The sequence below is a fragment of the Callithrix jacchus genome, chromosome 13 (genome assembly GCF_049354715.1).
Source record: "Callithrix jacchus isolate 240 chromosome 13, calJac240_pri, whole genome shotgun sequence".
Classification (NCBI taxonomy): domain Eukaryota; kingdom Metazoa; phylum Chordata; class Mammalia; order Primates; family Cebidae; genus Callithrix; species Callithrix jacchus.
In genome coordinates, this window is record NC_133514.1 from 75165110 (window position 1) to 75188168 (window position 23059).

Genomic DNA, 23059 nt, shown 5'->3' on the forward strand with positions numbered 1-23059 from the left:
CTGAGGTAGGCAGATTGCTTGAGCTCAGGAGTTTGAGACCAGCCTGGGCAACATGACGAAACCTCATCTCTACAAAAAATACAAAAATTAGCTGAGCGTGATGATGTGTGCCTATAGCTCTCACTACTCAGGAGGCAGAGGTAGGAGGATTGCCTGAGCCTGGGAATTTGAAGCTGCAGTGAACTATGATAGTGCCACAGTACTCCAGCCTGGGCAACAGAGTGAGACCCTGTCTTGGAAAAAAGAAATGTGGAGGCTGGGCATGGCGGCTCACGCCTGTAATCCCAGCACTTTGGGAGGCCGAGGCAGGTGGATCATGAGGTGAGGAGATCAAGACCATCCTGACTAACACAGTGAAACCCCAATTCTACTAAAAATACAAAAAAAAAAAAAAATAGCCGGGCATGGTGGCATGCACCTGTAGTCCCAGCTACTCGGGAGGCTGAGGCAGGAGAATCGCTTGAACCCAGGAGGCGGAGGTTGCAGTGAGCTGATATCATGCCACTGCACTCCAACCTGGGTGACAGAGTGAGACTGTCTCAAAAACAAATGTTGAGTTAAGGAAAAACAAAGACAAAAAAGAGGAAGGTGGGAGGGAGGAAGTGTAAGGAAAAGAAAGGGATAAAGGGAGAGAAAAGAGAGCAAGAAACAGAGAAAGATCTTACTTTTAACTTCAGATTTACATGTTTCTCTCAAAGATTAAAAAACAACAATTGGAAGCACCCTGGCTCACGCCTATAATTCCAGCACGTTGGGAGGCTGAGGCAGGTGGATCACCTGGGGTCAGGAGCTGGAGACCAGCCTGACCAACATGGTGAAACCCTGTCTCTACTAAAAATACAAATCTCAGCTACTTGGGAGGCTGAGGCAGGAGAATTGCTTGAACCTGGGAGGCTGAGGTTGTAGTGAGCCGAGATCGCACCACTGCATTCCAGCCTGCAGTATAGAGCAAGACCCTGTTTCCAAAACAACAACAACACAACTACATCGTCAAAGAAAACTTGAAATGTGAGTTGATTTGTTGAAATCTATCTACCGTTACTGGTCTAATCTAGGGCTCTGCCTCCTAGGACAGCATAGCTTATTCAGTGAAGTGACTTTAGCTGCATTCAGAATGTCTGTTTCATTCATTGTTGGTTTGTTCTCTTTCTACTGACTGATTTCTGTTTTTGGGCAAGGGAGAGGGTGGCTGCCCCACAGCTCTTGTGTTAACATGCCTTCCAAGTTAAGGGATTTGATAGAGACTGATTAGAATATCATAATGTCAGTTCCACAGTCTTGGGAGAGTACGGCTGTCACAGGCTGTGATTATATTCACCTCTATTCTAATCAAATGTAACACAGAGGCCAGATTCCACAGGATAAACAGGGCTACTGGGGCTACTCATAGAAACATTAAAAATGGAAGTTGTATAATACATAAATACAGATGATATGAAATTAAATGTTAAGAAAATTCACATTCATAATGACATTGATGAAGAAGTTGAAATGTAACTGTCTCAAATTGGGGTGAATTCAAAAAGAGTAAATTCCTTCATTTTCTATAGTTAATTTAATCTCACTTTTGAATTTCCTTTTGAGCTACTTTGTAAAGGTATGAGGAGAGAATTTAAACTCACAATGAAAAGTAACCCAATTTCTTCTCCTTGTGAAGGAAGAACCACTTTGCCATATTTCTTTCTCACTTGCCTCCCCTCTCCTTCTGAAGTGTTGATTCAGCTAGGAAAATGGGACAGGGGCCAATTAGGAAAGCGGAGCTTGCAATGGGTGGTTTAGTAAAGGATGTTTAATATGGAAAACTAGTTACAAAGACATTGAAAGAGCTGAAAGACCAAGTGTGACAGTGAAGCAAATAAATACACAAGGCATTGAGAAAAGGCAGGGCTGGACCAGCGGGAAGTGGGACCACTGAGGGAAGTGCAGTCTCATAGAAGCTGAAACCGCGGAAGAAACAAAGCCACTGACAGAAGCAGAGAGAGAGACAGAGAGAGAGAGAGAGAGAGAGAGAGAGAGAGAGAGAGAGAGAGAGAGAGAGAGGGAGAGAGAGAGAGAGCCGGGCGTGGTGGCTCACACCGGTAATTCCAGCAGTTTGAGAGGCTGAGGCAGGTGAATCACCTGAGGTCTGGAGTTCGAGACCAGCCTGGCCAACATGGTGAAACTCCATCTCTACTAAAAACACAAAAATTAGCCAGGTGGTGGGCACCTCTAATCCCAGCTACTTGGGAGGCTGAGGCAAGAGAATCACTTGAACCTCGAGGGTGAAGGTTGTAGTGAGCCGAGATTGCGCCATTGCACTCCAGCCTGGGCAACACGAACGAAACTCCGTCTCAAAAAAAAGAGAGAGGGAGAAATAACTTGATTTCATCCTTCCTTCCTTCCTGATCTCTCATTGGTGCCTCCCATTGGCTGAATATAGCCAGAAGTCAGCTGGCGAGTGAAACTGGGAAACAGTTTATGAGAGTCAGCTCCAATAACACAGAGCAGAACAGGAAAACAGATGCGGAAAAGGATCTGATTGTGAACAAATGCCTCGGTCAGATACTTTCAGCTACAAATAACTGAAGAACCACTGAGAATGGCTCAAACTAGAAGGCCTTTAATGTCTTGATTAACAGACAGGAGGCAGGGCAGTTTCAGGGTTGACTAGAGTAATTGAATGGCTCAACTGTTAATACATCAAGAACCTATATATTCTTTCTATCTTTTAGCTCTGCCACCTTCAGCACATTGGCTTATCTCTTCACGGCTGGCTCTTTGCAGTTTTATCCTGCTTGCAGCAGTTTCGTGTAGTGCATACAGACACAGAGACATCTAGATGGGGGAATATATTTGTCTGTTTCTGGTTTTTGTTAAGAGACAAGCTCTTGCTATGTTACCTAGGGAGGCCTCCTGGGCTCGAGTAATCCTCCTGCCTCAGCCTCTTGAGTAGCTGGGACTATAGGTACACACCACTGCACCTAGATATTTGTGAATTTTTGGTTTTTTTTTTTTTTTTTTTTTGAGACAGTTTCTCTTTTGCTGAGGCTGGAGTGCAGTGGAGCAATCATGGCTCACTGCAGCCTCGACCTTCCTGGCTCAAGCAATCCTTCCAACTCAGCCTCTGGAGTAAGCTGGACTGCAGTGGTACAATCTCAGCTCACTGCAACCTCTGCCTCCAGAGTATCTGGGACTACAGGCAGGCACACCACACCCTGTTAATTTTTGTCACTTTAGTAGAGACGGGTTTCACCATGTTGGTCAGCCTGGTCACGAACTCCTGACCTCAAGTGATCCATCCACCTCGGCCTCCCAGAGTGCTGGGATTACAGGCATGCACCACCATGCATGGCCTTGACTGGAGAGTTTTAGAGTACCCAATCAGCAATAAGTGGCAAGGGGAAAAGTCCATTCCTTCTAATCCAAGAGACTGTAGGAGAAGAGACAAAGTAGGGGATTCATTCTGGAGGAGAAAGTTGTGTTAGAGGGGGTGAAGTGTGTGCTGAGGGCAGGAGCCCTGGAAGCACATGGCCTTATAGGCTGTTCACAACCAGAGGGACAACCACAAAGGCTGTCATAAACAGTAGTTGTGTTGAGAGCCGAGGGCCTGCTAAGGAACCTGCCATGTTGAGGGTCAAGGAATTAGAAGATTGTCAGGGTCCGGCACGTCTGCCAGGGGGCTACTGACCTGTGGGAGTCCCCAAGACTGCCAACATAGATGTCTCATTCAACCTGAGGGAGAGAGTGCACAGAAGTGAAAGAAAAGAGAAAAGCAGAGTCTGGAGGGCTGGCTTAGGCTATGTCCAAGCAGCAATTTTATTTTTGCAATATGTTCCATTATATACTTTTCTGAAATTAATGTTGTTTACCCCAGATCAACATACTTAAGTTACAGTAAGTAAGTTACCAAGTGTAAATACTTAAGTTAATATTTTACAATGAAAGTAACAAAGGTCCAAAATGAACACAATCAAGCAATAAACCACAAGGAGCCGAAAGTGGACACAATGCCTCCCAAGTCCTCATATCCATAAAGTAATGTCTGTTAATTATTTTGAATAGCATAGTCCCTCTCTCGGTTCCTGCTTTCCCTCAGCTCAACTCCCCCAGCCGGGGATCTGTGTCCGGACTCAAGCTCACCGTATGGCGAGGCCCATTTCCTAGGGGCCTCACATGGGAGCGATCCCCACAGATCCCTCAGAAGATGATCGTGGCAAAGATCAGAAGGTTTTACAGTGTTGGTGAAGCTAGGACATACCTTATGGCCTTGGCCCAGCTGAGACAGGTATGAGTTGTCTTCATCAGCAAGTTTCAGCAACAGAATACCCAGGACACATTGCTTCTCAAGGAGCAGTGAAAATTAGTCTTCCTAAAGAAAAATCCAGGCTGGGCATGGTGGCTCACACCTGTAATCCCAGCACTTTGGGAAGCCAAGGCGGGCAGATTACCTAAGGTCTGGAGTTTGAGACCAGTCTGATCAACAAGGAGAAACCCTGTCTCTACTAAAAATACCAAAATTTAGCCAGGTGTGGTGGTGCATGCATGTAAGATGGCTGAGGCAGGAGAATCGCTTGAACCTGAGAGGCAGAGTTTGCCATTGATGCCCAGGAGTTTCGATGTACAGAGGCAGAGATCATGCCTTTGCATTCCAGCCTGAGTAACGTCGAAACTCTGGAAAGAAGAAAGGAAAGAGAAAGAAATAAGAGGGCCGGGCACGGTGGCTCAAGCCTGTGATCCCAGCACTTTGGGAGGCTGAGGCGGGTGGATCACGAGGTCGATAGATAGAGACCATCCTGGTCAACATGGCAAAACCCTGTCTCTACTAAAAATATACAAAAAAATTAGCTGCGCATGGTGGCGTGTGCCTGTACTCCCAGCTACTCAGGAGGCTGAGGCAGGGGAATTGCCTGAACCCAGGAGGCCTAGATTGCGTCATTGCACTCCAGCCTGGGTAACAGAAGCGAAACTCCATCACAAAAAGAAAAAAAAAGAAAAAAGAAATAAGAAAGAAAGAAAGAAGGAAGGAAGGAAAGAAGAAAGGCAGAAAGGGAGAGAGGGAGGGAGGGGGAAGAAAGGAAGGAAGACAGAAGGAAGGAAGGAAGGAAGGAAGGAAGGAAGGAAGGAAGGAAGGAAGGAAGGAAAGAAGGAAGGAAAAGATCCAGCAAAAATGTAAAAGAGAACTTGCAGATTTGAGAACCCAGATACCCCTATAGTGTCTTGAGTTCATGTCTAATACCTGTCATCCTCCCTTCCTTCCTTCCAAATGCCATTTTGAGGGCAGCAGACTGAGAGGGACTGGCTGGTTTAACCTGAACTTTTTTTTTTTTTTTTTTAAGACGGAGTTTCACTGTTGTTACCTAGACTGGAGTGCAAGGGCACGATCTTGGCTCACCGCAACCTCCACCTCCTGGGTTCAAGCAATTCTCCTGCCTCAGCCTCCCGAGTAGCTGGGACTACAGGCGCACGCCATCATGCCCAGCTAATTTTTATATTTTTAGTAGAGAAGGGGTTTCACCTTGTGTACCAGGATGGTCTCGATCTCTTGACCTCATGATCCACCCACCTTAGCCTCCCAAAGTGCTGGGATTATAGGCATGAGCTACCACACCCAGCCTGGTTTAACATAAACTTAAAGGAACTGTGTAAATTATTGCAAGACAGTTTACTAAATTGGTCTAACATCTAGTGTTTTTCCTCCTACTGTTCAAAGGCTGAGGACATTTGATTTACACAGCTGGATGCATTTTGAGTAAATCTATGACATTCCTATAAAAATATAGAGTAGTTTTGGATGGGCCTTTAGGAGCAGCTCAGGATTGCAGTTCCCAGTGAAAGCGCAGAGGGTGAGTGGACGCCGCATTTCCAGACAGATCTTTATTGTCCACAGACCAGGAGATTCCCAGGCAGAGGAACTCCATGGGTCGCCAGTGCAGCTGTTTTGGCCTGCGTGGCTGTTTTGATGGTGCCCCGGCGTGGCGGCTATCCATACAAAATACACTAGTCTGGTTGCCTTTTTAAGCTGGCAATTGGAGCTCTGAGAAGGCAGATTCACCAATTCATCTGATTAAATGGGTCTGAAACAGGGAGCCAGGCCAGGAGATTCCTGGGCAGCGCCGTTGTTTCAGCTGGCGCAGTGGGTCACTGCATGGGAAATCATACAGATCCCAGTGTCCTTTCAGCAGGCTACTGGAACACCTGGGAGAGAGTCAACCATTCAATTTAAAAAAAAAAAGGCTCTGAGACAGGGAATCAGGTGATCAGGCTTGGTGGGTCCCACCCCCACAAAAACAAAGAAAAAAAACCCAGCAATTGGAAACAGTTGGGGTTGAGAGTTTCACAGCAAGCAAAGCTGAACCCGGGACAGTGCAGCTCGGTGGGGGAGGGGCATCCGCCATCACCAAGGCACTCCACCTCTAGGGAGATAGTCTGCCATTGCTGAGGCAGTCTGCTGTTGCCTACGCAACCCGCCATGACAGAGAGAGTCCACCATTACAGAGGCGGGCCACCATTGCTGAGGTAGTTCTAACCACACCTATATAAACAGGACTGCAGGGAAGTTCACAGGGCAGCAGCAGGGAGCCCACAGTAGCTCAGCAAAGCCTCTGCAAGCAGACAGTGACTAGGCTGCCTCCTTGCTGGGCAAGGCAGCCCTGAAAAAAAAAAGGCAGCAGCACAATGGATACTCATAAAAAAAGCCCTAACTCCCCGGGACAGAGCACCTGGGGAAAAAAAGGGGGTTTATGAGTTCTGCTGCAGCAGACTTAAACGTACCTGCCTAGCAACTCTGAATGAACAACAAAGCTCACAGCTCAGTACTTGAGCTCCTATAAAGAACAGACTGTCTCCTCAAGTAGCTCCCTGACCCCCATATATCTAAAGAGTCACCTCACAAAGGACTGATCAGACTGACATTGGGTGGGCATCATTCTGGGACAAAGATAGCAGAAGAAGAAACTGGTAGCAACCTACTGCTGCTGCAGGTGATCCCCAGGCAAGCAGAGCCTGGAGTGGACCTCAGCAGTCCTATAGCAGAGGGGCCAGACTGTTAGAAGGAAAACTAAGAAACAGAAATAACTTCATCATCAACAATCTCGATGTCCACTCAGAGACCCAATCTGAAAATCAGCAACTACACAGATGACAGGTGGATAAATCCACAAAGATGGGAAGAAACCAGTGCAAAAAGGAGGAAAACACCTGAAACCAGAACACCTCTCCCCCTACAAGGGATCACAACTCCTCACCAGCGAAACAAAGCTGGATGGAGAATGAGTGTGATGAAATGATAGAATCAGACTTCAGAAGGTGGGTAATGAGAAACTTCCGTGAGCTAAAAGAACATGTTCTAACTCAATGCAAAGAAACTAAGAACTTTGAAAAAAGATTTGACGAAATGATAACAAGAATGGACATCTTAGAGAGAAATATGAGTGAATTGATGGAGCAGAAAAACACAACACGAGAACTTCACGAAGCAGGCACAAGCTTCCATAGCTGAATTGACCAAGCAGAAGAAAGGATATCAGAGGTCGAAGATCAACTCAATGAAATAAAACAAGAAGGCAAGATTAGAGAAAAAAGTGCAAAAAGGAATGAACACAGTCTCCAAAAAATGTGGGACTTTGTGAAGAGACCTAATCTACGTTTGGTAAGTGTACCTGAATGTGACGAAGAGAATGAATCCAAGCTGGAAAATACTCTTCAGGACATTATCCAGGAAAATTTCCCCAACCTAGCAAGGCAGGCCAATATTCAAGTCTAGGAAATACGGAGAACACCACAAAGATATTCCTCAAGAAGAGCAACCCCAAGGCACATAATCGTCAGATTCACCAGGGTTGAAATGAAGGAGAAAATGCTAAGGGCAGCCAGAGAGAAAGGTCGGGTTACCCACAAAGGGAAGCACATCAGACTCACAGCAGATCTCTCAGCAGAAACCCTACAAGCCAGAAGAGAGTGGCTTGTAAGATTCAAGCCACTTGATTCAACATCCTTAAAGAAAAGAACTTTCAACCCAGAATTTCATATCCAGCCAAAGTAAGCTTCGTAAGTGAAGGAAAAATAAAGTCCTTTGTGAACAAGCAAGTACTCAGAGATTTTGTCACCACCAGGCCTGCTTTACAAGAGCTCCTGAAAGAGGCACTACACATAGAAAGGAACAATCAGTACCAGCCACTCCAAAAACATGCCAAATGGTAAACAGTATCAACAAAATGAAGAATCTGCATCAACTAACGGGTAAAAGAGCCAGCTAGCATCAAAATGGCAGTATCAAATTCACACATAACAATATTAACCCTAAATGTAAATGGGCTAAATGCAACAATCAAAAGACATAGACTGGCAAATTGGACAAAAAGCCAAAACCCATTGGTGTGCTGTATCCAGGAAACCCATCTCACATGCAAGGATACACAAAGGCTGAAAATAAAGGGATGGAGGAAGATTTACCAAGCAAATGAAGAGCAAAAAAAAAAAAAGCAGGAGTTCCAATTCTCGTCTCTGATAAAATAGACTTAAAGCAACAAAGATCAAAAGAGACAAAGAAGGACATTACATAGTGGTAAAAGGATCGATACAACAAGAAGAGCTAACGATCCTAAATATATGTGGACCCAATACAAGAGCACCCAGATACATAAGGCAAGTTCTTAACGAGTTACAAAGAGACTTAGACTCCCACACAATAATAGTGGGAGACTCTAACACTTCACTGTCAATACTAGACAGATCAACCAGACAGAAAATTAACAAGCATATCCAGGACTTGAACTGAGACCTAGAACAAGCAAACTTGATAGACATTTACAGAACTCTCCACCCCAAATCCACAGAATATACATTCTTCTCAGCACCACATCAAACCTACTCTAAAATTGACCACATAATTGGAAGTAAATCACTCCTCAGCAAATGTAAAAAAATGGAAATCATAACAAACAGTCTTTGTGACCACAGTGCAATCAAGTTAGAACTCAGAATTCAGAAACTAATTCAGAACTGCACAGCTTCATGGAAACTGAACAACTGGCTCTTGAATGTTGACTGGATAAACAATGAAATGAAGGCAGAAATAAAGAAGTTCTTCGAAACCACCAAGAATGAAGACACAACATACCAGAATCTCTGGGACACATTTAAAGCAGTCTCTAGAGGAAAATATATAGCAATAAGTGCCCACATGAGAAGAGTGGAGAGATCCAAAACTGACACCTTATCGTCAAAATTGAAAGAGCTAGAGGAGCAAGATCAAGAAAACTCAAAACCTAGCAGAAGACAAGAAATAACTAAGATCAGAGCAGAACTGAAGGAGATAGAGCCATGAAAAACCCTTCAAAAAATCAATAAATCCAAGAGCTGGTTTTTTGAAAAGATCAACAAAATAGACCACTAGCCAGATTAATAAAAAAGAAAAGAGAGAATAACCAAATAGATGCAATAACAAACAATAAAGGGGAAATCACCACAGATCCCACAGAAATTCAAACCATCATCAGAGAATATTACAAACAACTCTATGCACATTAACTAGTAAACCTGGAAGAAATGGATAAATTCCTGGACACTTGTGTCTTCCCAAGTCTAAACCAGGAAGAAGTTGAAACCATGAATAGACCAATAGCAAGATCTGAAGTTGAGGCCGCAATTAAAGCCTACCACACAAAAAAAGCCCAGGTCCAGATGGGTTCACAGCCAAATTCTACCGGACACACAAAGAGGAACTGTTACCATTCCTCCTGAAACTATTCCAAATAATCCGAAAGGAGGGAATCCTTCCCAAATCATTTTATAAAACCAACATCATCCTGATACCAAAACCCAGCAGAGACTCAACAAGAAAAGAAAACTTCAGGCCAATATCCATGATGATCATAGATGCAAAAATCTTCAATAAAATACTGGCAAGCTGATTGCAACAGCACATCAAAAAGCTTATCCACCATGATCAAGTATGATTCATCCCGGGGATGCAAGGCTGGTTCAACATACGCAAGTCTATAAACATAATTCACCACATAAACAGAACCAAAAACAAAAACCACATGATTATCTCAATTGATACAGAGAAGGTGTTTGCAAAACTCAACAGCCCTTTATGCTAAAAAATCCTCAATAAACTCGGTATCAATGGAACGAATCTCAAAATAATAAAAGCCAAACCAACAGCCAATATCCTACTGAATGGGCAAAAACTGGAAGCATTCCCTTTGAAATCTGGCACTAGACAAGGATGCCCTCTCTCACCACTCCTATTCAAAATAGTACCGGAAGTTCTAGCCAGAGCAATCAGGCAAGAAAAAGAAATAAAGGGTATTCAAAGAGGAAAGGAGGAAGCCAAATTATCTCTATTTGCAGACAACATAATAGTATATCTAGAAGACCCCATTGTCTCAGCCCAGAATCTCCTAAAACTGATAAGCAACTTCGGCAAAGTCTCAGGATACAAAATCAATGTGCAAAAATCACAAGCATTCCTCTACACCAATAACAGACTTAAAGAAAGCCAAATCAAGAACGAACTGCCATTCCCAATTGCTACAAAGAGAATAAAATACCTAGGAATACAACTAACAAGGAACGTAAAGGACCTCTTCAAGGAGAACTACAAACCACTGCTCAACAAAATCAGAGAGGACACAAACAGATGGAGAAACATTCCATGTTCATGGTTAGGAAGAATCAATACTGTGAAAATGGCCATACTGCCCAAAGTAATTTACAGATTCAACGTTATTGCTATCAAGCTACCAATGACCTTCTTCACAGAACTGGAAAAAACCACCTTAAACTTCATATGGTACCAAAAGAGAGCCCACATAGCCAAGTTAATTCCAAGTAAAAAGAACACAGCAGGAGGCATCACACTACTGGACTTCAATCTATACTACAAGGCTACAGTAATCAAAACAGCATGGTACTGGTTCCAAAACGGAGATATAGACCAATGGAACAGAACAGAGGCATCGGAGGCAACACAACATATCTACAACCATACAGTCTTTGATAAACCTGACAAAAACAAGCAATGGGGAAAGGATTCCCTGTTTAATAAATGGTGTTGGGAAAACTGGCTAGCCACCTGCGGAAAGCAGAAACTAGACCCCTTCCTGACACCTTACATTAAAATTAACTCCAGATGGATTAAAGACTTAAACATAAGACCTAACACCATAAAAACCCTAGAAGAAAATCTAGGCAAAACCATTCAGGACATAGGAGTAGGCAAGGACTTCATGACCAAAACACCAAAAGCACTGGCAACAAAAGCCAAAATAGACAAATGGGACCTAATCAAACTCCACAGCTTCTGCACGGCAAAAGAAACAGTCATTAGAGTGAATCGTTAACCAACAGAATGGGAAAAAATATTTGCAGTTTACCCATCTGACAAAGGGCTGATATCCAGAATTTACAAAGAACTAAAACAAATTTACAAGAAAAACACAAACAAGCCCATTCAAAAGTGGGCAAAGGATATGAACAGACACTTTATGAAAGAAGACATACATGAGGCCAACAAACATATGAAAAAATGCTCATCATCACTGGTCATTACAGAAATGCAAATCAAAACTACATTGAGATACCATCTCATGCCAATTAGAATGGTGATCATTAAAAACTGGAGACAACAGATGCTGGAGAGGATGTGGAGAAATAAGAACACTTTTACACTGCTGGTGGGAGTGTAAATTAGTTCAACCATTTTGGAAGACAGTGTGGCGATTCCTCAAAGACCTAGAAATAGAAATTCCATTTGACCCAGCAATTTCATTACTGGGTATATATCCAAAGGGTTATAAATCGTTCTACTGAAAGGACACATGCACACGAATGTTCATGGCAGCACTGTTTACAATAGCAAAGACCTGGAGTCAACCCAAATGCCCATTGATGATAGAGTGTATAGGGAAAATGTGGCACATATACACCATGGAATATTATGCAGCAATCAAAACGATGAGTTCGTGTCCTTTGTAGGGACATGGATGAACCTGGAGAACATCATTCTCAGCAAACCGACACAAGAACAGAAAATGAAATACCACATGTTCTTACTCCTAGGTGGGTGTTGAACAATGAGAACACATGGAAACAGGGAGGGGAGCACTACACACTGGGGTCTGTTGGGAATAGGGGAGGGACAGCGGGGGGTGGGGAGTTGGGGAGCGATAGCATGGGGAGAAATGCCAGATATAGGTGAAGGGGAGGAAGGCAGCAAATCACACTGCCAGGTGTGTACCTATGCAACTATCTTGCATATTCTTCACATGTACCCCCAAACCTAAAATGCAATAAAAAAGAAAGAGACAACAAAAAAACAAACCAAACAAAAAAAAATATTGAGTAGTTTTCCACCTGAAATGTTGCCAAGACAGAAGATTATTCATTTGGTAATTGTAATTTTGTTTGAGCTTAACTTTTCAAGGGTATCTATATTTTTCTTACATCCAAATTTTTGATGGATTTCCACATATTGCCAGCTATATGCTTACATGTATACCAAATGACTTCTTAGAATATATGAGGGAGTGATATAAATATGTTTAGATGAGTTAGACATGAGTAAAGCTGCTCTTGCAGAAAAGAATGACAGCCACAAAATTTTTTTATTTTTTATTTATTTTTTGTTTGTTCCTCAGCTGGAAGACAAAATTAATGTTAAGGTTAGATAGTCCCAGTCAATAAAGTATTATACAGAAAATGTATTTTGCTCCCTAAATGGCAAGAATGAATGAAATGAGTGGAATTATTAAAAAAGTAAAATGTAGGCCAGACGTGCTGGCTCACACCTATAATCTCAGTACTTTGGGAGGCCGAGGTGGGAGGATTGCTTGAGGCCAGGAGTTCAAGACTAGCCTGGCCAACATGGTGAAACCCGGTGTCTACTAATAATACAAAAATTAGCCTGGTGTGGTGATGCATGCCTCTAATCTCAGCTACTTGGGAGGCTGAGGCGGGAGAGTTGCTTGAACCTGGGAGGTGGAGGTTGCAGTGAACTGAGATCATGCCACTGCATTCCAGCCTGGGTGACACAGTGAGATTCTGTCTCAAAAGAAAAAAGGAAAATTTGAAGTCAAAGAACCATTTTATTTATTTATTATTTTTTAAAAATTTTATTTATTTATTTATTTTTAAGATGGGGTTTCACCATGATGGCCAAGCTGGTCTTGAACTCCTGACCTCAGGTGATCCACCCACCTCAGCCTCCCAAAGTTCTAGGATTACAGGCCTCATGTGAGCCACAGCACCCGGCCTATTTTTATTTTTTGAGATGGAGTCTCACTTTGTTGCCCAGGCTGGAGTGCAGTGGCACCATCTTGGCTTACTGTAACCTCTGTCTCCTGGATTCAAGCGATTCTCCTGCCTCAGCGTCCCAAGTAGCTGTGACTACGGGCACCTGCCACCACACCCAGTTAATTTTTGTATTTTTAGTAGAGACGGGGTTTCACCATTTGGCCAGGCTGATCTCAAACTCCTGACCTTGTGATCTGCCCACCTAGGCCTCCCAAAGTTTTGGGATTACAGGCGTGAGCCATCGTGCCCGGCCCAAAGGAACACTATATAAGTGAATTTGAAAAGCACCTGGACTACTGCTATTAGCTGCCCCTCTCGTCATGTGCTCTTCCTCCTTCCGGGAAATCTGAAGCTAGTGTTAGCTTTCCTGTCTTGCTTCCACTGTGCTTACTGTTAAGGAGGAAAAGTAACAAAAACACAAAATGTAGTTTGGTAGAGGGAATTAGCTATTCATTGGACAAGTAATTATTATTCTAGGAATCACTGTGTTTGAGCTGTACATTAAAACTCATTTCCTCCATAAAGTTTTCTGTTAAATCCATACATTTCCAATCATTCAATTTCCTATCATCATCATAGCCATTGCTTAATGCAAAATTTAATACTTTGGCAAACACCAATTTTTCTCTCTCATTTTGATAGACATGTAATAATGTAAACTAGTTGAGAGCAAAGTTCATGACATCTGCCTAACACCTAACAGTGCCAATGTCAACATAGACAATAAATGGCAGAATTGATTTAACTAGTCCCTTGAATGGCTTCTATTTATTCATTTAGACCTTGGTGGAGGGTTTTAACAAAGGATGGTAATAAAACCTTTTTTTCTCTGAAGCTAATTGAATATGCTGTATAATGTTCCAGATTTTCCTTAGCTTCTTTCACGTCATTGTGATCCCACCTTATAGATGTATCTTTTCTCTCTCCCTCTTTTTTTTTTTTTTTTTGGAGACTGAGTCTTGTTCTATTGCCCAGGCTGGAGTGCAGTGGCACGATCGCGGCTCACTGCAACCTCCACCTCCCAGATTCAAGCGATTCTCGTGCCTCAGGCTCAAGTAGCTGTGATTATTGGCGCGCATCATCAAGCCCGGCTAATTCTTTTTTTTTTTTTTGAGACGGAGTTTCGCTCTTGTTACCCAGGCTGGAGCGCAATGGCTCGATTTCGGCTCACTGCAACGTCTGCCTCCTGGGTTCAGGCAATTCTCTTGCCTCAGCCTCCTGAGTAGCTGGGATTACAGGCACGCGCCACCATGCCCAGCTAATTTTTTGTATTTTTAGTAGAGACGGGGTTTCATTATGTTGTCCAGGCTAGTCTCAAACTTCTGATCTCAAGTGACACCCCCACCTTGGCCTCTCAAAGGTGTATATAAAAATACAAATATTAGCGGGTCCTGGTGGCACACGGCTATGGTCCCAGCTACTCGGGAGCTGAGGGAGGAGACTGGCTTGAACCCTGGAGGCGGAGTTTACAGTGAGCGGAGATAGCGCTACTTCACTCCAGCCTGGCAACAGAGCGAGACTCCGTCTCAAAAAATAAATAAATAAATAAATAAATAAAATAAATAAAAACAATTAAATTAGTGAGTAACCTTGGTGAAAATCCACGTCCATACATTTCTCTTCAAAGCTAAAAAAGAGAAAAAAAACCCCAGAGGTGTGGGTAGAAGACTGCATCTGCGACTGCATTTAAGCATCTGTCACGCTGTGTTAAGGGAGAAAGTGGACAACCTCTCAAGGAAACTTTAATCCTGCTCCCAAAGAATTCCCCCCAAAAATATTTGTTTATACCACATCTTGAGAAGATCAAGACATTCTGGCAGGGCAAATAGTAAGGACTAAATCTTGAATATTGAGGAAAACTTCCTGAAAAGCCCAATGTATTTGGCACAAGAGGTGACTGGGGTTCCGGGTCTAGGGAGGCGGGGAGGGGAAACGCAGGTAACACTGCGGACGCCCAGCTGCTTTTGTCACAACCCGCGGAAGACGCCACGTGCCGTAGGGAGGCCGCGCTCCCCACCACGCCCCGTCTGCACCGGTGCTCCCGCGTTCGGTGACGGCTGTGTAGGCTGCAGGCAGAACGATGCCACTGGAGAGCTGCTGGCGGGGGCGGTGGGATCCCGGTGCACCATGAGCCAGATTGGGGCAGATGAGCACAGCGTACGCCGCCCTCCATTTGCCCCGGGGCCTCGGCTGCGAAGATAGCGACGGCCAGACAGGAAGCCCGAGGAAACTGCAGGGCCGCCTCTCTACTAACACGCGAAGGTAAAGCAGCTCAGTCCACAGCGCCTCTCGGGGGCTCCTAAGGAAAGGTCTCCAAAGCTGAGGCGTGGAGGGGCGGGGATGCCGGGAGGCCGGGCGGGGAGCGGCGGGGGGAGGAGAAAGGGGCGGGGTGAGGAGCGGCCGGGGACGAGAAAGAGGCGGGGAGGAAGCCGCTTAAGTCGGGCTCGGGGTCTGAGTGAGAAGTGACGGAAAAGCGGTGAAAAGGGAGGCCGCAGGAGGAGACTAGAGCTGAGGGCGGAGCGTCAGCTGGAGGCCGGAGCCCGGTAACGGCGTGGCCTGGGGCGTGAGGCCGCGGCCTGTGGACCGGGTGAGGGACGAGCGGGGCGGGCTCCCAGCATACTTGGAGCCCGGCCTCCCGCCAAGCACCGCCCCCATCCAGCCCGCTGTGAGAGGAGCCTGTGAGGGGGCCGCCTCTGGCCCTGCGCGAGCCGCAGTCGCGTCTTTGCGTTCGCCCTGCCCTGCCCAGGGCCCCGCCCCCTTCCTGGCGCGGGTCGCATCCTGACGCGATCCCCTCCCCCCTCCGGATTCTCGCTGGGAGTCGGGCTCTGGGCCGCCACCGTCACCTCGGCCGCTGCAGCCATCGCCATCGCCTTGTTCCCCCAGCCTCCCGCCATGGCCGAAGAGCTCTCCGCGGCCACTTCCTACACCGAGGATGATTTCTACTGCCCAGTCTGTCAGGAGGTGCTCAAAACGCCCGTACGGACTGCGGCCTGTCAGCACGTGTGAGTAGACGCCCCTTCCCCCTTGCAGAGCCCGGTGGTCGTTTAGGCCCGACCTCCGACTCGGGAACCCCGGCTGCCGCCTGGAGGGCACTGAGGCCGCTGCGGCCTGCCCTAGAGTCACTGGCCCCCGAAGTCCCGTTCCCCGCCTCTCAGAGCCCGGGGCCGCCCGCCTCTCAGAGCCCGGGGCCGCCCTCCTCCCGAGTCTCGGGGCCCGCTCCCAGCGCCCGGTTCCTCAGCCCGAACTCCCGCTCTATCTGGCTTTCGCGCCGCCGGGGCAGTGGCCAGGCGGTTCGTTCCCTGCGGCTTCCTCAGGCCCCGGAGGCCCCTGTCGTCTCCGCCGGGCCCGGGAGGAATTGCAGGGAACGTGGTGCCTTTTTGTTTCTTAGCAACCCGGGTGAAGGCTGAGGTGTCGAGTGTCATAAGCGGCCGGCGATGCCGGCGTGGGCCCGCTCGCCCGCGCCTCCACTTGTCCTGCTTTCGAGTTTCCTCTTTCAGAACCTTGCTCCGTCCCCTCGGTCCGAGAGCTCTTGTGTGTGTAACTTCCCCTCAACCCTGCTTCACGGAACACCCTCGGGAGCGTTTTGTTCCGTTTCCAGTCCACTGTGTGTTAGAGGGATCTTGAATGAGTTGTTTCCTCCTGTCTGTTGAAACTAACAGGATTTTCGGCATTCAAATGATCGTTCCCCTTTGTTTTACCTTTCCGCTTACTACTTGGCTACTACAGGGGTGGAGAGGAGAAAGGAAGACTTATGTTAGGAGGAGCGGACCGAAAATGAGATGCTACCCAGGGTGGGGGAAGAACACAAAGGGGTTGGCTGAGATAACTCATGCATTTGATTGACAGGCATATTTATAAGAACTTGGATAAAATTCTATGGACGGCTAGGGTGTCAGTAAAGGTGGAAGAGAGCCCTTCTTAAAAAGGTGTGTAGCCCTTCTGACCTGACTGATGATCAGAGTCCCCGGGGAACTTTTTAAGTAAACATACCAATTCCCAAGGTCCATTCCAAACTTACAAAAGAATTTTCAGGCAGGTGGGGCCTGGAAATTTTTATTTTCAGGTTTGAAAGTTACATGTGCTTTCAAACAACCAAAAAGTTGACTAACCTAAATGGATTTCATTCTCCTTCCACTTTTTGTTTTTTTGAGGTGAGACTATAATTTTGTAAAGGAGGGATTGAATTTTTGGTTCTTAATTGCAAATGCCCTTACTCTAGTTTTTTTCTTGATACCAACTCCTCATTTTGTCTCCCAATCTTAACTGCACTGTCTACTTTATTCCTATTTTGTGCTGGTTGTGTGAGTCAAGAGGGTGTGGATTTTCATGATAGAAATTATGCCAGTTTATGTTTTCACTCTTTAAGGGAGATGAATGACATTATTTTGTGCAGCAAAAACAGATTCTTAGAGAAATATTTTGAGGGGTCCTTTTGTAGTTCATTAGTGTGATGATTGAGTGTTCGTTCACAGGCATGTGTGAGATGTGCCACCCTCAAACCTTGTTACAGGGTCAGCACATTACCCATATGACATGAAAAAAAAAGATCTGGCGATGTCTAGGGCATGATATATAAATCTTTCAACACTGTTAATCTATAACTATTATCACAACTTGGTCCCTTTCCAATATTTAAAAAAAATTTAAGTGCTGTGTTGGCAGTGGGTAGATAAAAGGGAGGGAGGAGGGCAAGGTGAGAGGAAGTTGTAATAGCTGCTAACTGTACATATACAAAGCAGGTCTTTTTTGGATAAAATCATTCTAATTATCCTTTGGGTCATTGACCTCATGGACCTCATTGTAATTTTTTAGCACTCTCCAAAATTCCATGTAGATTGCTCTAGTCCACTTCCTTTTTGGGACATTTTAGATCAAGGACTATAATTTGGTTTGACCTCAAGATTGGGAGAATATTGGAGATGATTGTTTTCAATTCAGGACCTTTTTCAGATCAACTAGTCGTGCTTAGACAGTTCTGCCTGAAAAATGAATTAAAGAATAGGCAGAGGGAGAAAAAGTTTTATTTGGAAGAGGTGGTAGTGAAGGAACAGGATCTTAATCAGTTGGAAGGCGTTTAGTGGGGAAGTGGAGAGAATTTTAAATTATTGCTCTGTTGTAATCATAATTTTGTGTAAAATTTTAAAGGAACAGGATCTTAATCAGTTGGAAGGAGTTTAGTGGGGAAATGGAGAGTTCTAAATTATTGCTCTGTTGTAATAATAATTTTAAATTATTGCTCTTAATCAGTTGGATTTTAAATTATTGCTCTGTTGTAATAATAATTTTAAATTATTGCTCTTAATCAGTTGGAAGGAGTTTAGTGGGGAAATGGAGAGAATTTTAAATTACTGCTCTGTTGTCCAGGGTGGAGTGCAGTGGTGTGACCACAGTTCATTGCAGCCTTGACTTCTCACGTTCAAGCAATCCTCGAGCCTCAGCCTCTCAAGGTGCTGGGACTACAGGAGCATGCTACCATGCCTGCTAATTTTATTTTCTTTTTCATAGAGACAGGGTCTCACTATGTTGCCCAGGTAGATCTTGAACTCCTGGGCTCAAATCCTCCTCCCACCTTGGCCTCCCAAAGTGCCAGGATTACAGGCATGAGGTACGGCACCTGACCTATTTTTTAAGTAACATAGTTATGTATGTCATTTGCCCTACCTTCTTCACAAAGGACAGACCTATGCCTTTAAGGAAATTTATATTTGGCTACAAGATCAATTTTTGATTCATGAATAGAGAGTTGAAGTGATAAGGGCTTTGGGTTACTGTGGATCAGTTAGAAAATGGAAAAAAAATTTATTTTATTTTTTTTTTTTAATAAAGATGGGGTTTCACCATGTTGGTCAGGCTGGTCTTGAACTTCCGACCTCAGGTGACCCGTCCACCTTGGCCTCCAAAGTGCTTGGATTACAGGTGTGGGCCACCATGCCCGGCCAGAAAATGAAAAATTTTTATTGCTATTTCAGTGACTGGAAAGGATTTGACAACTGACTATCCTAGTTAAAGGAACAAGTTCATTATCATTAGAATAACATTACTAAAATATAAATTCCCATTTAATCCCCATTCATTCCCTGATACTGCAGTTGTTGAATGCTTTCTGCTTGTCTGGTGCAGTGACTACTAAGTACTGTTTCCCTGGAGACTTAATAGCCACTGGAGAGACCTATAAATAAGTGATTGATACAGAAGGATTTTATGTGAGCATCTGGAGCAGGTATCTAAATTAGCCTAAAGGGTAGGCATGACTTCCTAGATGAAGTAATGCCTTAGGTCAGAGTTTGGATTCAGGATTTGTGGGACATGCCAGAGTCAGGGAACGTACAGAGGATGCACGTGAGCTGGCCTTTGAAGTTTGGCTGGAGCCAAAGACAGTATAGTGGAGATGAAGCTTAGAGTTACTGGCAGGAACTTACCTGTGTAAGCTAATTTGAATGTTTTCCTGAAAACCTATTAAAAATTAGATAACCTAATGAATAATACAAGACCTAGTGAGTAATTTTTGGCAGGGGAGCAGGATGGTCACATTTCATTTTTAGAAAGTTTACCTTCATATCAGGGTTTTCAGCTTGGTAGTGATGAGACTAGTGAAGAGGTCATTCATTGATGTGTCAGGGAGAGAAATGATTAGAACCTGAACTAAGGAAATGATAGTAGGAATGGAGTAGGGAGACTCCTGACATTTTAAGGACATCATGTAAGATTTGATGACTGTGTGTTCAGTAGCTAAGTGTATATACCATATGTAGATCTGGAATACATGGAGCTAAAGCTGTGGTTGTTGATGTAGATATCGGGTTAGATAGATAATTTGAAAGATCGAAGAGCACCCAGATAGAGCAAAGTATTGGAGAATACTTATTTAAATATTGAGTGGATAAAATTGCAGCCTGACAGGAATGAACAGAAGGATAGGAAGAAAACCAGGAATAAAGTGAGAGTGGAAACTGAGGATTCAAATCATATCCTAATGACTGTTAAGGAAACAGTCATCATTGTCAGATGCTTTAGAGTGGTCAGATGTAATTTTTTTTTTTTTTTTGAAATAGGGTCTTGCTCTGTTGCAAGGAGTGCAGTGGCATGATCATAGCTCACTGCAGGCTGGACCTCCCAGGCTCAAGAGATCTTCCCACCTCAACCTCCCAAGTAGCTGGGACTACAGGTGTGCACTACTATGCCTGGCTATTTAAAAATTTTGAACTCAGATCCGGAACAAGTAAACAATGAATATTTATATAGCTCTCCACTTTAAATACACAAAATATACATTCTCCACTTTAAATACACAAAATATTGATCGGGCATTATTAATACCCATTTTTAGAATAAAGCAATATTCCTGTTCTCTCTCCCTCTTTTTCTTCCTCTTTCTTCCTCTCTTTCTCTCCTTTTCTTTCTTTAAAAAAAAAAAGATAATTTGTTTTTTAATAAAAACAAATAAGAGTAAAAGTGATCTTTTATGGGAGGAGAATTATTAGTGTCACTATTTCCCTAGGTAGTTTTTTTGGCCTCCTCCTAAAGACATAAAGGCAGCTTCTTGCTTCATTTCTGGAAGCTTCCACCTCCCTTTCACTAAAAAAATAAAAATAAAAAATTTTTTTGTAGAGACGGGTCTTGCTTTGTTGGCCAACCTGGACTCTAACTCCTGGGTGCAAGGCATCCTCCCACCTCAGCTTCCCAAAGTGCTGGGATTACAGGCATGAGCCTCCATACCTGACAGATGTAATATTTTGGAAAACATGTTAACACAAATTAATATGAAGCTTGAGCAGGTAGTCAAAGCAAGGTTTCAGAAGAAAGTATAGACTGGCATAAGAGTAAGGTGTTTGTCTCTTTTGGTATTTTATTCTATAATCTTCAAAAGCTCTTGGAAACCTCAGTTCTTCCATTTTTTTTTTTTTTTAAGGGACGGAGTCTTGCTCTTGCCCATGCTGGAGTGCAGTGGCGCAATCTCGGCTCACTGCAACATCTGCCTCCTGTATTCAAGCAATTCTCCTGCCTCAGCCTCCTAAATAGCTGGGATTACAGGCACGCGCCACCACACCTGGCTAGTTTTTATATTTTTAGTAGAGACGGGGTTTCACCATGTTGGTCAGGCTGGTGTCGAACTTGTGATCTGTACGCCTTGGCCTCCCAAAGTGCTGGGATTACAGGTGTGAGCCACCGCACTTGGCCAGAAATAATTGCTGTACATGGCAGAAATGAGCTACTTTTGCAATAAAATTACATGTAATAACATGTTTGATTCTTTGCTAAACTCCTAAAAATGGAAATCTAATCTGTTTTTGCTTTTAGGCCTCTCTGTAAGGAGGCATCTTTTAAAGTGAGCTTCTACTTCTTGTTAAGCACAAATTTGTGTAATTTCCTATTTGTCCTACTTGAACTATCCAGTTCCTGAGTTTTCAATTCATATTTACTTTTTTTAATAATTAATTTTTAAAACATTTTAAATCAATTATTTTTGAGACAGAGCCTCACTTCGTTGCCCAGGCAGGAGTGCAGTGGCGTGTTCTTGGCTCACTACAACCTCTGCCTCCTGGATTCAAGTGATTCTCCTGCCTCAGTCTCCTAAGTAGCTGGGATTACAGGCATGCACCACCATGCCCCTCTAATTTTTTGTGTTTTCAGTAGAGACGGGGTTTCACCATGTTGGCCAGGCTGGTTTTGAACTCCTGACCTCAAGTGATCCACCTGCCTTGGCCTCCCAAAGTGCTAGGATTACCGGTGTGATCCATTGCACCTGACAACATGTTTCTTATAGTTTAAATTTTTTAAGAGATGGGGTCTTGCTATGTTGCCCAGGCTGGTCTCAAGCAGTCCTCCTACCTGGGCGTCCTGAGTAGCTGGGACTACAGGTGAGTGCCATGGCACCTAGCTTTTTGTAATTTTAACAGCTTTATTGGTATCTTGTTACTTGAGTAGTTATGCTCTAAGTATATATTTTAAAATAATTTTCTTTCCTAAAGTCTGTGCAATTTAATTATATAACAAAAGATTGACTTAATTTTAAATCTTGAAGACTAGTTTAAAACCTCTGATTTCTTTTTTTAAGTTATTTTGGGAAATGATCTCGATTATAGACTAGGAAGACAGATAGACTAAGTGGCAGATTTTAAATTATTTAATTTATACCGAAATTGGGAGCATCATGAGTGGGAATATTATTTTTCCTCTCTCAATATTTGTTGATCAGCCTTTTGTTGAGAGAATGTGTAATGGAAATTCACCTAGCATCTATTAGTTTAAAGTTGAGAGAAATGTGAAGCAAACCTTTTTGGTTGGTAAAGGGTAATGCCCTATCCTGAAGATACGGGCCTTTTCAGAAACATGAAAATTAGTTTTAGTAATTCTTAATTTGTACCTTTTTTCCTTTTCACTTTTGCTTTGTTTTGAAATAAGTTCTAGCAAATTCATCCATTCCAGCCCAAAGTGAGATGAGAATAAGCCGTTTTATGTCTAAAGAAACATGCTTCCTGGTACAGGGGAAAGAACAGTAAAATTGGAGATAAAAGACTTGAATAACTTTCTTTGTACCTCTATTTTATTTTATTTTTTTGAGACACTGTCTCTCTCTGTTGCCAGGCTGGAGTGCAGTGGTGCAATCTTGGCTCTGCAACCTCCACTCCACTAGTTCAAGAGATTCTTCTGCCTCAGCCTCCCTAGTAGCTGGAACTACAGGCATGTGCCACCACACCTGGCTAATTTTTTTGTATTTTTAGTAGAGATGGTGTTTCACTATGTTGGTCAGGCTGATCTAGAACTTCTGACCTCAAATGAT

At 43.9% G+C, this 23059-nt stretch overlaps 1 protein-coding gene and 1 non-coding gene across 7 annotated transcripts in view; both read left to right on the forward strand.

Moving 5' to 3' along the window:
* The first annotated feature begins 15303 nt into the window (after nucleotides 1-15303).
* RNF138 (ring finger protein 138) overlaps nucleotides 15304-23059 on the forward strand; it is a 43810-nt gene continuing 36054 nt past the window's right edge. For 3 of the 6 annotated variants that reach the window (XM_035270816.3, XM_078347955.1, XM_054244095.2), the window contains exons 1-2: nucleotides 15304-15540; nucleotides 16162-16280. In XM_035270816.3, the coding sequence (XP_035126707.1) occupies nucleotides 16171-16280 (110 nt within the window). In that variant the 5' untranslated portion in view covers nucleotides 15304-15540; nucleotides 16162-16170. Of the gene's footprint in view, nucleotides 15541-16080; nucleotides 16281-23059 lie in introns of those variants that run through there. The other 3 variants (XM_078347954.1, XM_035270817.3, XM_078347956.1) reach the window with 1 other exon arrangement.
* LOC118147075 (small nucleolar RNA U13) lies at nucleotides 17705-17812 on the forward strand. The gene has a single exon (XR_004733245.1). It is a non-coding gene; the product is annotated as a small nucleolar RNA U13 (small nucleolar RNA).